Below are 14738 nucleotides of genomic sequence, written 5' to 3' on the forward strand. Positions count from 1 at the left end.
CTTTACTGAGCTGCCAACTTTTTTCTCTGAGATCTCTAATCCCCTGCCCCCACTCCTTCTGAGCTCCCGTCTTAGGTTGAACTAATAAATGCATTTGAGAAATCAGAACCTTAGGCAAAAACATTTTATTTGTGGTTAGGCTTACATAGTCCTAAAAAGTAAACATAATTCACAAAAGGCCTGAAGGTACCAGATGAAGTTCTCTGGTATAAAGAGAAGGCACTGATTATAACAGAGGAAGCACAACATTTGTCTTTATGTTCCAAGGCCAGTTTGATCCTATCAAGTGAATATGCTGTTTCCAAGTGTGACGACTGGTAGGCAGGCACAGAAAGAACTGAAGACTGTTCTCCACTGGGCTAGGCAGCTAGGCCCTCCAGGAGTATTATTACAACTGGCACCAAGGTGACCATGATGGTAGCAATGACAATAACCAAGCTACGACAACAATGCTGAAGTCATCAGCAGCAGCTGACAAGATCTATAAATTCCTTGGGTGCTTCTACCCAGCAGATCATCTGTCCCTGATCCATTTCTTCGGCAGACCACAAAATCCACTTTAAGAAAACATAAATGCAATACATTCAGGTGACACTGAAAATACACATGTACTGTTATTTGCTGATTTGGAAAAATGGTAAATCCTCTGTTATCATTTTGGAAATGAGTGAAATCTAAGCTACAAGAGAAATATATTGTTAAAAAGCACATACACCTGGAGACTTTTGGTGGTATGGCTTTAAAACCTATGCTTGGCTATACAAGCATTATAAGCAAAATTAACAAATAGCAATTTTATTTAAAAAAAAGAAAATAACTATTTTGCTATACCAAAATTAGTTTAAGACGTACCAAAGTCAAATTTTCTGCAAATATCTTTAGAAAATGGAATTATGTAATTAAAACATCATATGACAGAGTATTTTTTACAAGTTAATAGTAAATGTGTTAAATTACTATATATTAAAGATATAATTTGAAAATTAAAGCTGTTTCACAATATTATGTTCAAATTTTATTCTTTAAGAACCCAGGAAAATTGGCAAGTCATCGTGCTGTCCTTCCAATAGGGTTTCATGGTACCTTAGAAGGGATACCTATTCTGAGTTAAGAGAGAGTCATTAAGTAACATTTAAAGAAAAATAAGAGCAAAACATCAGGTACAAATTAATTTAATTCACTTCCGGAGACTTACATAGAGCTCACTGACTTAAATAAAACATGACAACTTTGTTTTTAAATATTGAGGACACAGTTTCCTGGTAGCATCCAGCACACTTTCCTGTTACAAGCAGGTAAGAAAAGATAGTGCTTCAGGGAGAAACAGGACACAGAAGAACCACTAAAGAAGTTAAAGGTTCCCAAAGAAGACTTCTTTTTTTATGAGGCACAAACAGAAAAAGAGATAAAACATAACAACCCTGATTATAAACTACAGGGAATTTCATAGCTAGACTCTTTAAGATGTTTTATGAATCATCCTTAGTATGGCATTATTCCTATCATGTAACCAACAAATAATTTTCATCATTAACAATACAGTTAAAAGTTCACACCATGGTAATATCCATGTCAATCAATGTTCCTTCTCTCCCTTTCTGTCTCTCTCTGTCTCTCTCTGTCTCTCTCTCTCTCTCTCTCTCTCTCTCTCTCTCTCTGAACGCGCATGCGCACACACACACACACACACACACACACACACACACACACAATGATAAACAGTCACATCTCTCTGGTCTCATGCCCACTGAAACCTTCATTATAATGAAGAGAAGGAACAGAAAGGAGACTTCTGGTGCTATTTATTTTCCCATGATAGTAATAAAGCTGCTGTGTCACAGCTTGAAAACCACACAGGAATCATTGTACAGTACAACAATGCAGAATGCAAAAGCAAGTGATTTTTCCAGGAAAAAAAAAAGTTTCCTTTATGATTCTGTTTCCTCCCCCCTCAAAAAATACCACATAGAGGATTTCAACCAAAAGTCAGGAAGCTTCTCCAGCATATGCCCAGTAGCACATGGACAGCACACAGGCGGAAGCCAAAGTCTTGGCTTCTGTTTATACTCCTAGGTCCCCAGGCTTTATAACTCATCTTTAAAGCCTTTTCGTGTCTCTGGACTGGCTTTGTCTTCCTTGCTGGGTGCCAACCACGTTACATAAACCTTCAGTGGGTCACTGTTCCAGTGTTTATGGAAGGATATGGGAACCTGGTGAGAAAGGTAGTCCTCAGGGTAATCCACGGGCCGGGCCTGCAGGAAGAAAGGAGAATTATGCTCGCTCCTTCATTGAGAACAATTTTGCCCCAGGATAGCATGTGAATGTATGAAACGATTGCATTCCTTCAATATTTGATATTGGTTATGGGAATCTAAAGCAAGAAGGAAAATCTGTTCCACTAAAACGTTCCCTCTCCCTGTAGCCTTTGTGTCTCCAGGTACTTTAATATCCCAAATGCATCACTTTATGCCTCTATGGGAGATTCCTCAACCACAGGTAATAAATATAGAAGGCTTTGCATGGTACTTTCAGTTCCTATTAGGACTTCTGCAAAAAGACAGAAAAAAAATCATTCCCCAGGTCCGTCTACAGGTACTCTGGCCAGGTGGGGAAGGACATTCTCAGGGCTCCCTTTGCCTGTCTCATTAGGAATGCCTGTGTCTTTCAGAGGAGGGAATGTGAGGCTAAGCGACTCACTCACCTCCTACCTGAATATCTTATCTGGTTCCAGAAGTGTAAATGGACATTCTGTGTAACCCAAAACTTTTTAATGCCTAAAAAGTATTTGTATTATCATTTCAAAATTCTCTAAACTTGAGAAATGAAATTTAAGTAGAATCAGATATAGCCTAGATGGACAAGACTGAATAAGTGGCTTACAGGGTTTGGAAGCAAACTGATAGCAGATCCTGTTTTGTTTGCTCTAAAGAAAGCATCATCTTCTGTCAATGTTCATCTTGTTTATACATTTCTACAGCCCATCTGTGTTATAAAATAACTCACGGGGTTAGAAATACTAAGAGTCTAGGCCCGTTCAGCTGTTCTATTCGGCCTGCGGAGCCGAAAGAGCGGAGGGTTCTCTTGCTCTCCCCTCCGCTCCTTTACTTTGAATTTATATTAGTTCACACAAACACTCCATCCATGCTTTTGTTCCGGCCCTCCAGTCCAGTTTAAGAACCCATTGTGGCCCTCGAGTCAAAAGGTTTGCCCACCCCTATCTAGACCTTAGTAAAATTAGAAATGATACATTTTAAGAACAAGTCTTCTCTAAACTAATATTTTCTTAAATTTAACTTAAATTTTTTATAAATATTTAAACTCTTGTGAATGGTTCCCAGAATACCTTCATTCAAGTTTTATTTAATCTAGTCCTTGAAGTAACCTTGTAAGGTAATCAGATTATCATGATTCATCTCTAATTTATTTATTTTTTTAAATATATTTTATTAATTTTTTACAGAGAGGAAGGGAGAGGGATAGAGAGTTAGAAACATAGATGAGAGAGAAACATCAATCAGCTGCCTCCTGCACACCTCCTACTGGGGATGTGCCCTCAACCAAGGTACATGCCCTTGACTGGAATCGAACCTGGGACCCTTCAGTCCGCAGGCCAATGCTCTATCCACCGAGCCAAACCGGTTAGGGCTCATCTCTAATTTATAGATGAGGAAACCAGAGCTCAAAGAAGTTGTGACTTCCCTGGGATAGTAGGACTAGCAAATGTTGGAATGGGGGAAAGGACTGCTACCAGTTGCTATTGAGTGTCCTACCAGGATGCCTGACCTGGACCTCAGTGCACAGGCCTGGCACACCCCCTGTGCTTTAGCTCCCCAGCCTCCTTGAGAGGCTGTGTGCAGTGGTGGCACACAAATCCTGCTGATAGGAGTGCTCAAACAATAATACCTGTGAGGAAGGCTTCAAAGTAATGAACGGGGAGAATCTTCACACTTATCAACATTTGGTATGGCCATTGTATTTCCCTTTAAAAATTCTAAGCACTCATAGAGTTAAAAATTTAAAAAGGACATTTAAAAGGAAAATACAGTGAGATAGCAAAAATATACTGGATTTAGGTCTAATTGAGTTGGGAATGTTTTGAATATTAGCTGAGGGAATTCATATATTGTGTGATGTTTATTAGCAAGGCCCTCTGAGAGTTTGTTGGCAGGAAGGAAACCCTAGGAGAAACATACTCACAATTCAGTTCTCAAATAATCCCACAATGGCCCCAACAAAAGAAAAAAAGCAGTAGAAACAAATCACTGCTTGTTTTTCACATTTAGAAATGAAGGTGGGAGATACAGATATGCCTAACAGGAAGAAAAGAAAGGTATAACACCTTTCTCTTTATTAATTTCTTGCCAAATAAAAAGAAACTGACAATCAATTTATTTCTCCACGTTAATAAAAGAAAATAATTTTATGGTTCTACAAACTTTTAAAGTCTGAGGCTACCCACTGTCTTTCCCTCTATTAATATAATTTAAAGTGGTAATTGCTTATCAGGATCCCTGTATGCAAGGAAAGAGCTGGCCTAACAAGCTTAGAAGGTGCTAATCATACTGATAAACGAGGTCACAGAAAAGAACATGACAAACTACAAAAGTGAAATGATCCAAAGAGGCATCTATAACATCGAGATGTTATAGCCTCTCATAATCATATCTCTGTGCCCAAAATGCCAAAAGGAAATCCAAAATGGGCAGGGTCAGCACAAGAACATAAATTGGGCAAAATTAACACCTTTTTTTTACCTGTAAAGATTAGAGCACACAAAATAGTACAACAAATGGAGATTAAAACTGTGTTTCCTTAGACATATATCCATGTGTTATAGCTGTACTGAGGTATACTTTATATGCATACAATTCACACACAATTATGGTAGTTTGAAAATTTTTGGTAAATATTCAGTTAGCCAACCACAAATCCAGTTTTAGAACACTATAATTCCCTGGCAAGTGCTTGTAGTCAATCCCTGCCCCCACTGGCAGACCCAGGAAACCTGATTTGCTTTTTCTCTATGGTATTGCCTTTTCTAAAACTTTCTTTTCAGTGGAATCATATAGTATGAACTAGAGACCAGGTGCACGCATTCGTGCACCAGTAGGGTCCCTCAGCCTGGCCTGCGCCCTCTCGCAATTCAGGACCCCTTGGGGGATGTTGGACTGCCAGTTTCAGCCCGATCCACACAGGCCAGGCCTCTAGTATGCATATAAGATCTTTGGTTAATCTCCTCCCACCCTCCCCTCTCCCCGCTTTCCTCTGAGATTCATCAGTCTGTTCCATGTTTCCATGCCTGTGTGTTGAGTGTCTGGCCCCTGGTGGTCATTGCGCATCATAGCTACTGGTCAAATGGTCAGACGGACGATTGCTTAGGCTTTTATATATATAGATTTTGTGCCTGGCTTCCTTCATTTAGCACAGTTGCATATATCAATGGTTCATTCCTCTTACTGCTGAGCAATATTGCATTATGTGGAAATACCACACAAACAACACACATTTCTGATCACACAGCTTTCACAGGTCAGGAATCTGGACACACTTAACTGGGAGCTCAGCTTCATAATCTCTCAGGAGATGCCAGCCCAGGCTATGTGGTTTCATCAGAGGCTCAACTGAGAAAAGAGCCCCTTCCAGGCTCATTTGGTGGTCATGGTAGTATTCAGTTCTTTGTGGGTCAGTGGACTGAGGGCCTCACTTCCTTGCCCCCAGGGCAGCTTGCTTTACCAAACCTTGCAAACCAAAAAAGCCACAGGGAGAGTCTGCAAGGAAGATGGAAGTCACCTAACTACAGAAGGGACATCCCATCATCTTTGCCATACTCTATTGACCCACACCCAAGAGGAAGGGATTACACAAGGGTGTGAACACCAGCAGGAGGGGACCATTGAGAGCTATGTCATAAATTGCCTACCATGTGTATGTTTGACTTTTAAGAAACTGCCAGAATGTTTCCAACATGACTGTCTTTTATATTCCCATTAGAAATAGAGGAGAGATCCAGTTTTCCAAATACTCTTCAACATTTGGTATGGTCTGTCTTTCTGCTTAGCCATTCTAGTAGATGTATGGTGGTGCCTTATACAGACTTTAGTTTACATTTCTCTCTAAAGACTGATAACATTGAGCATCTTTACATGCACTTATTAGCTATTCATGTATCTTCTGTAGTGAAATGTCTACTCAAACGTTTGCCCATTTTAAACTGCATGGTTTGTTTTCTTATTTAGTTATAAAAGATTGTTACATATTCTGGACACAGGTCTTCTTTCAGATATATGAACTGCAAGTATTTCTCCAAGTATATGACTTGGATTTTTCTTCTTAATGATATCTTTTGAAGAGCAAAGTTTTAAAAATTTGTATGAAGTTCAATTTGTGAATTTTTCTTTTTATGGATCATGCTTTTGACGCCATAAGAAATCTGCCTCAAGAAAGGTCACAAAGAATTATCCCTATGTTTTCTTCCAGAAGTGTATAGTTTTAGCTCTGATATTTTATACTATGATCCATTTTGAGTTAATTTTTGTGTATGGTGTGAGATAAGGTTCTACGTAGATACATATAATTGTTCTAGCACCATTTGTTCCATTCCCCACTGGTTGTCTTGGCACCTTTACATAAACAGGAGGGTTTCTTTCTAGAATCTCTATCCAGTTCCATTGCTTATCCTTATACTAATTTCATATTGTCTTGATTATTGTAGCTTTTTAAGTTTTGAAACCTGTAAGTATAAATCCTCCAATTTTTATCTCCTTTTAAAAATGTTTTGTATTTCCATATACATTTGAGAATCAGATTGTCAATTTTTATAAAGAAGCCTGCTATGATTTTGATATGGATTTCACTGAATCTTTAGATCAATTTGGGGAGTGTGGGGAAAGAAAATTTCCCTAAATTTGTTTTCATGTAAAAGAAGAAGAAAAGAAGGAGGAGGAGGAGGAGGAGGAGGAGGAGGAGGAGGAGGAGGAGGAGGAGGAAGAGGAGGAGGAGGGGAAGGGGAAGGGGAAGGGGAAGGGGAAGGGGAAGGGGAAGGGGAAGGGGAAGGGGAAGGAGAAGGAGAAGGAGAAGAAAAGCTTTAAAGCTGCCCACTAAAAACATCTCATATCCCATGAGAATCAGATTTGTAGCTATTTGTCTAGCTAATTGCTCTGACCCAAAATGACAGTAATACTTGCCTTATCTTTTGGAGAAGGCCAATGGTTACATCCTTGCATTAGTCCCTAGGTTAAGCCCCAAGGTGCCAGGAAGACCTGAACACTATCACCCTAGGGATAAAATTACATTTAAAAAAAAGGAATATGGTCCCTAAAGAGTTTTTTTTTATATATATATACCAAAAGGGGAAAGGGACAGCCTTTATAAACAGAGAAAATTATTTTTTCTTATCCCTTGCCTATGGGTATCCGGCTACTTGTATAGGACAAGTGACCTGGCTCTCATCAATATTGCCCTAGAGGAAAAAGCCAGGTCAAAGAGTGGTGGGGGAGGAGGGTCAAGGTGTGCTTATTATTTACTGTGAGGAATTTAATTTAAAAATCTCTCTGATCCAGAACATTTCATGTACACATTTAGAATATAACTAATAAAGTGAATTTTAAAAATAATAATAAATTAATAAACATTTTAATGAATTTTTAAAAATCAACAGTGAAAATTTCCATCATAGCAATATTGAGTCTTCCAATATTGCTATGTATGTACACTTACACACATTTTTCTTCTCTTAATTATATTTATATGCACATATATACATATATGTATATTTACATACAAACAAATGCAGTCTTTTATATTTTCCCTCATGTTAACCCTTTCCAGTATTATTCATTCCTTCTGATATCTTCCAATTACCATATGGTATTTCATCCTTTCAGCTCAAAGGATTTCCTTTAGTTTTTCTTGCAGGGAAGGTCTACTAGCAAAGGATTCTCTCACTTTTTGTTTATCTGGGAATGTCTTTATTACACTTCAGTTTTGGAAGGAAAGTTTTACTAAATATAGAATCATTGGTTGATTAGTTCTTTTTTTCTTTTGCCTTTAGGCTTTTATTATTTCTAATAAAAAATAAATCAGCAAGTAATCTTATTTTTTGTTTCCCTTTTCATTAGGCTTTTTTATATTTTTTTAAGATTTTTCACTTCTTCATTGTCTTTCAACAGTTTGTGATTCTTTTTATAATTATCCCACTTGAGTTTTATTGAGCTCCTTGGATATATAGATTAATGTTTACATCATATTTGGTAGGTTTCAACTCTTATTTCTTAAAAAAATATTTTTTTGGCCAATTCTCTCTCCCCTCTTTTTTTTAGTACTCCCATTAAATGTATGTGGATAGATCTATGGTTTACTCCTGTCTCTAAGGAGACTCTGTTCATTTTTCTTCAGTCTTTTTTCTCTCTTGTCTTTGGATTAAGTCACTTCTATTGGTTTGCCTTCAAATTCACTAATTGTTTTTTCTGCCATCTCAAATTTACTGTTAAGTCCATCTACATAATGTCTCATTTTAGTTAATAGGTGTTACAACTATAGAATTTTCATCTGGTTCTTTATCATAGTTTCTATTTTTCTATTAAGATATGCTATTTATGTCATTGTCTTATTTTTCTTTAATTATATGAACACTGTTTCCTTTAATTATGTGCCTATAGTATTATTAACTCCTTTGAAGTCTTTGTCTATCAATTCCACCATCTGGTCCCACTCAAAGTCAGTTTTTATTGATTATATTTTCCCCTGAGTATGTCTCTTTGCTTTTCTCATGATAATTTTTTAAACTGATTATTTTAGATAATGTATTAGAGCAACTCATAAATCTGTGTACCATTACTCCTTTTTTTTAAAATATATTTTTTTATTGATATTTTACAGAGAGGAAGGGAGAGGGATAGAGAGCTAGAAACATCGATGAGAGAGAAACATCGATCAGCTGCCTCCTACACACCCCCCACTGGGGATGTGCCCGCAACCAAGGTACATGCCCTTGACCGGAATCGAACCCGGGACCCTTCAGTCCACAGGCCGACGCTCTATCCACTGAGCCAAACCGGTTTCGGCCTTTTTTTTTTTTTTTTTAAGTAATTTTCCTGGACTTACACTGTGGAATCTTTTTTCCTGCAGTGCATGGCTGCTGGTATCTCCATTCAAGTTTAGTTCTTATTTTTATGTGGCTTGCTAGAAGTTATCCTTGTGCTTGAATAGCTTGGTAGTCAATTTAAGATATAGGCAGGGGTTGCACTCAAACACCTCAAGTCCATCAGGTTCCTACCAATGTGTGGGTTTCCAAATATGTTTTGGCTTTTACCTCCTATTAGGCTCATCCATGGTCCTATGCATGTACACATAGTTTCTTAGCAGGCCAAGAACTGTGTAGAGCTTTCCTATTCATACTCTTGCTCTCTCATTTCCAGGGTACTGGGTATTACTACATTTTTGACTATTACATCCTTCACTGTATCCTAGATTGCAACTTCAGGCCAGAAAAGGTGCATGTTTTTCTTGTTTGTTTCCTATCAAATTTGACAATTTTAGTTAAGAATTTTAGTTTCATCTCTCCCTCCCCAAATCAAGTTCACAAACTCTGACAGCAAAACTGGTGTTCTCTCCATCCATGCCCAACTGGTAAAACTGGGGGGACTTCAGGCAGATAGGGCTCAGAAGACCTCAGACACTGTTGTTCTTACCCAAAAGTATAGCATTTTTTCAGCAGTAAATGTTTCTGGTTGTTTTTCAGAATCTTGAAATGGTTATTTGGACAATTTTGTGCAGAGGGTTCACTGGCCATTGCATATTTATACCCATCAGTAGCATATCATTTTGGAAGAACAGAAAACCATATGCTCTGGGAACTTTGTTTGTAACAAAGGGATTAGTAGGATACACATTTCTTAAAGCTCCCCTCTAAATCTATAATTTTACCATAACCTTCCCTGACTAAAAAGAGAAGAAGTGTGGCCCAGGCAACTTCGCATCTGGGACTGCTTTCAAGTGCCCACTGCATCTCTAACTCATCAGGTATCCTAGATTTTTTCTTTTTGCCTCATATCTCTTTCTCAATATGAACAAATATAGTTTTTGGATCAGTGTTCACACCTTACAAACGGAAAGTAAATTCAAATCACAGCACATTCTCTAAAAGGGCTTAAGAACAGAAAGGTATCACAGTACCTATTGGGAGGTCAGGGTTTTAGTACATTTTATGGTTTTGCAAAGGCTTAAAATTTATTATGTGATCTACAGAAATCAAGAGTTTTACGATGTACGGAACAACAATATTCAAAGGACTTTTACTCAAGGATAATTTCCATCTTTCTTTTCTCCTTATCATGTTATTTGCTCATGTATTCTTTCCCTAAGTAAAAAAGGTTGTCATAAAAATCCAAGACATATTAACAAAGATAATATATTTCCATTATACACCAAAAGTTTTAATCACCCTTCCTTTTCTATGAGAGAAACATGAGATAGAGCAAGAGAGAAAGCCAGAGAGAATAACTTGCTTTTCTAAGTCAATATAACACAACACATAGACTTAAAATGGGTAAGACCACTCAAAGTTTTAAAAGATGGATAAGTATCTTCTGACTGGTACCATGAAGGAGGTTTCTCATGCATTTCTTATTATTTAAGGTCTATTTTTTTATTCTTCCTTGTGGTTCACAAAAATGTGGAAATGGATTCTGTGTTTTTAATGCAAACACCTTCTTTACCTTGTTCACATTACTTTCTATAATGCTATTTCTGTCATGCTCAATTTTCTATATTGCTATGATAGTGTTTGCTGCTGGCTACTAAATAAAGCATAAAGACAAACTTTTCAATATAAGGAGAGCACTGAAGATAGACATGCATTCCTACATTTCAAATTTCAAAAAGCTTTGTATTGAAGAAGAACACTGAATGTCTGTGGGCTATGCTTATTTTTAGATAAAGTATATCTGCTATTATTCTTATAATATCAGAACATCCACTGACCTGATTCTTAAAAAACTACTAAAAGCAATGCAGAAAAATTGCCTTCTCCAACCCCAAACTGCAGTATGGTGAAGCTACTAGCACCAACCACCCCAGGTAAACATCATCTTGTCTCTTTTCTATGACCCCCAGAATATATGCTTATTGATATTTACAAAGTTTAGCCACTCAGTTTAATAGCAACCAAAGGTGGTAAAGCCCAATAAAAAGGTAGCCAATGGACAGTATAAAAATGGATGACAGTATAAAATTACATACATTTGATGGCCTGCAAGACAATATTAGGTCAAGCCTGTATATTTCTAATAATTCTTAAATACCATCAACTCTTTAACTAGAAAAATAAAAATAAAATAAAGGGGAAAGAGAGCAAATTTTCCCTGTTGTTACAGCCAATGGTCATGGTCAAACTCCATTTCATTTTCTACATTTTTCTGCCTTCCATCTACATGCTGCCCATGGTACAGCATCAACCCTCTGGACAAAGTGGTCAGTGAGAATGCCTGCAGAGCCTGTCCATGTGGTTCTTAAGACTGTTTCCAGAAAAATATGTGAAAAGCAATGAGGAGAATCTTTCAGTGAGAAGAAATCCTTCTGAGGTAGAAATAAAAAACATTTCCTCACCTGGTGGAAGAGAGGGCTGTGTGTCACAGGGATTCCCAGACTGCTGAAACACATCCCCAGGACCATGTCATCGGGAGCATCATTGCTGTAGCAACGACACTTACTGGCAAGAAGTCTCCTGATGGCTTCTCTGCTGAAGATCATTCTAGTGGGAAATCAGAGCAGACATAAGAGTTACAGCTGCCCCTTGAAACCATCCTATCTAATAAAAGAGTAATATGCAAATTGACCGTCACTCAAACACACAACATGGCCACCCCCATGTGGTCAAAGATGGCTGCCCCCATGTGGACACAAGATGGCCAGCAGGGGAGGGAAGTTGTGGGAAATCAGGCCAGCAGAGGAGGGCAGTTGGGGGGACCAGGCCTAAGGGGAGGACAGTTGGGGGGGGCAGTTGTGGGCTATCAGGCCAGCAGAGGAGGGCAGTTGGGGGTGACCAGGCCAGCAGGGGAGGGCAGTTAGGGGTGACCAGGCTGGCAGGGGAGGGCAGTTGGGGGAACCAGGCCTGCAGGGGAGGAGAGTTGGGGGCAACCAGGCCTGCAGGGGAGGGCAGTTAGGGGAAATCGAGCTGGCAGGGGAGCAGTTAGGCGTTGATCAGGCTGGCAGGGGAGTGGTTAGGGGGTGATCAGACTGGTAGGCAGGCGAGTGGTTAGGAGCCAGCAGTTCTGGATTGTGAGAGGAATGTCCGACTGCCCATTTAGGCCTGATCCCGGTGGGCAGATGAATATCCCTCAAGGAGTCCCAGATTGGAGGGGGTGCAGGCTGGGCTGAGGGACACCCCCACCCCCCAGTGCATGAATTTTGTGCACTGGGCCTCTAGTTAATCTGAATAAAAAACTATCATTCCAAGGCCACATTTCTGATAGGAAAAATGTGATCTCAGCAGTATTGAATATTTAATATAAATTCTGGGGGAAATGGCTTTTGTGCTTCCCTATGAAAGAACAACCACTTATTTATCTAATAGGTAGTTTTATTTTTTTGTATGTTTCTTGCTAATACCATGCCATGTCCTTTTTCTATATGCCACTGCAGACTGGCATCATTCTTTAATTCCAAAATCTCTGTAAGATCAATAACAAAATCTACACTCCCAGCAGGTAGATGAGCCCAGAAAAAGTAAGTACCTCACTCATATAGGTAATGACCGACAATGAGATCAAATCTAAGTCTATAGAAGCTTCCATAACATGATTTTGAGAAAGAGAAAAAAGAAAACAGAGGGAGGAAGAGAGACTGATTAGCCTCAAACAGTGCTCTGATGGTACTTGATCTGATGCTTTGGGTACTTTCTGGTGGAACTCATGTCCACTCCTGCCTTTCCAGACTCCCTCACCAGCCTGTCCTGGCTTACAAAGAAGGCACAACCCTGGGGGAGGCCTCTGCGCCTGCAGTCTCTGGGGCTCCAGCAGAACGCTGGCAGCAGTCCCACAGCAGTAGCGAGGAGCAAGTCCTGGGTCTGGCTCAGATGCAGCATTGTGACCGACAGCAGCAACCATAGCAGCCCACACAAATGGGCTCCACAAAATGGCAGTTGCTTTGATCCTCCAGCCATAGGAGCAATAATAGCTTTCTCTGGTTACCAACCTCTAGGTAAGGCCACTGTGCCCTTTTCTTCAACACTTTGTACCAAGTTCCTGAAATAAACTCCCCTTTTAAATATACAGATTGGTTTCTGGTTTCCTTTCTGGTCCTAGGATGGTAATGGATCATCTATATAATAAATAACCCAATGGCAATAAGGCTTAAGGGACAAATATGGTTCACAACTTCATTCCCAATAAGTAACAACACTCTTGAAGGCAAAAGTATCTAAAATTTATCTATATATTCCCACAGCCAAATATAGGGCCTCACACACAGTAAGCACCAAATAAAAGTTTGATGTATCAAACAAGTGAGAATGAAGCTCCCTTTGCAAAGATCTTCTTCCTGAAGAAGGAAGAGTTCAACGGATCAGTCTAGTAGGAAGGGAAAAAGGACAAAGCTTGGACATGATTAATGATGCAAAAATGGTGATTGCACACTCAGCTAGGCTCAGTTCAGAGCAGTTTATCTGCGTAAGTGAACAAGCGGCTGGCAATGCAACAATGCGGAGATGCTCTCCCTGCCCTTGCAGGTCAGAAGACACAATATGATCAGACAAGAGAAAAAAGAAGCTATTTAAGATTATACAAGAAAATGTGACTGTATACGGAGAACTACAAAAAGGGAAACTGCAAGTTTAAAGCTCACCATAAACTCTTTCTTTTAGAAAGTCTAGTGCCCACCCATGGCCCTGGGCCTCACACGTACATGGCTGTGTCAAACTCCAGCTCATCTCCCTGACCTGAGGAATAGGGCCTATGTGAGGAGACACAATGGATTGTAAACAGACAATCCCCTTAAATGCCACCTATCTGATGCCATATCGAGGACAATTTCACAAGTGTACTCGTATTTCAATCAGAGTTGTGATCTTGTTCATTGTCAACCCAATTCAAATAAAAATACTTCCTTTTTTTCCTTTTGCCAGAATCTAGTAAAATGAAAAAGAAGTGAAAGGCCTTTTATTTGGGCTCACTCTTCAAAAAATTAACTTTACAGGAAGACAAAATGCAAGCGTGAAATATTTATTAGTATTTTTATTTGTGCCTTCTCGCACAGAGCAGTCCTACATTCATTATTCACATAAACTAAGTACACAGGATCTTTAATGACATGTGTTTATTAGTATGCTGATCAGTTCTTCAAAATGAAGTTGCCCCAAAAATGGAAAGTTACCAGTCATACCTTGGTATGTCTGCTATCTGCCAACTTTTAAATATTGAAAAGATGTTGAAAGGCAGTAAGACTAATAACGTGATTTCCTTTAATATATAATATACTAATTTAAAGATAAGAAAAGATGCAGCCAGTGAGGCTTAGTGGTTGAGCGTCAACCCATGAATCAAGAGGTCACCGGTTCAATTCCTGGTCAGGGCACATGCCCAGGTTGTGGGCTTGATCCCCAGTACAGAGTGTGCAGGAGGCAGCCAACCAATGAGTCTATCTCATTATTAATGTTTCTTTCTCTCTCTCTCTCCCTCTCCCTACCTCTTTTTCTAAAAATAAAAATATATTTAAAAAATAATAGGAGGCAGGGAATTGCCCCA

At 39.0% G+C, this 14738-nt stretch overlaps 1 protein-coding gene across 2 annotated transcripts in view; it reads right to left on the bottom strand.

Annotated features, from left to right (window-relative positions):
- Window positions 1-107: 107 nt before the first annotated feature.
- B3GLCT (beta 3-glucosyltransferase) overlaps window positions 108-14738 on the bottom strand; it is a 179847-nt gene continuing 165216 nt past the window's right edge. Inside the window, exons 14-15 of one of the 2 annotated variants that reach the window (XM_080658983.1) lie at window positions 11605-11749; window positions 108-2252 (exon numbers count right to left, since the gene is read on the bottom strand). In XM_080658983.1, coding sequence (XP_080515109.1) covers window positions 2085-2252; window positions 11605-11749 — 313 coding nt within the window. In that variant the 3' untranslated portion in view covers window positions 108-2084. The remainder of the gene's footprint in view (window positions 2253-11604; window positions 11750-14738) is intronic. The other variant, XM_080658984.1, reaches the window with a different exon arrangement.

Source organism: Plecotus auritus (assembly GCF_963455305.1).
Source record: "Plecotus auritus genome assembly, chromosome: 3".
NCBI classification, from domain to species: domain Eukaryota; kingdom Metazoa; phylum Chordata; class Mammalia; order Chiroptera; family Vespertilionidae; genus Plecotus; species Plecotus auritus.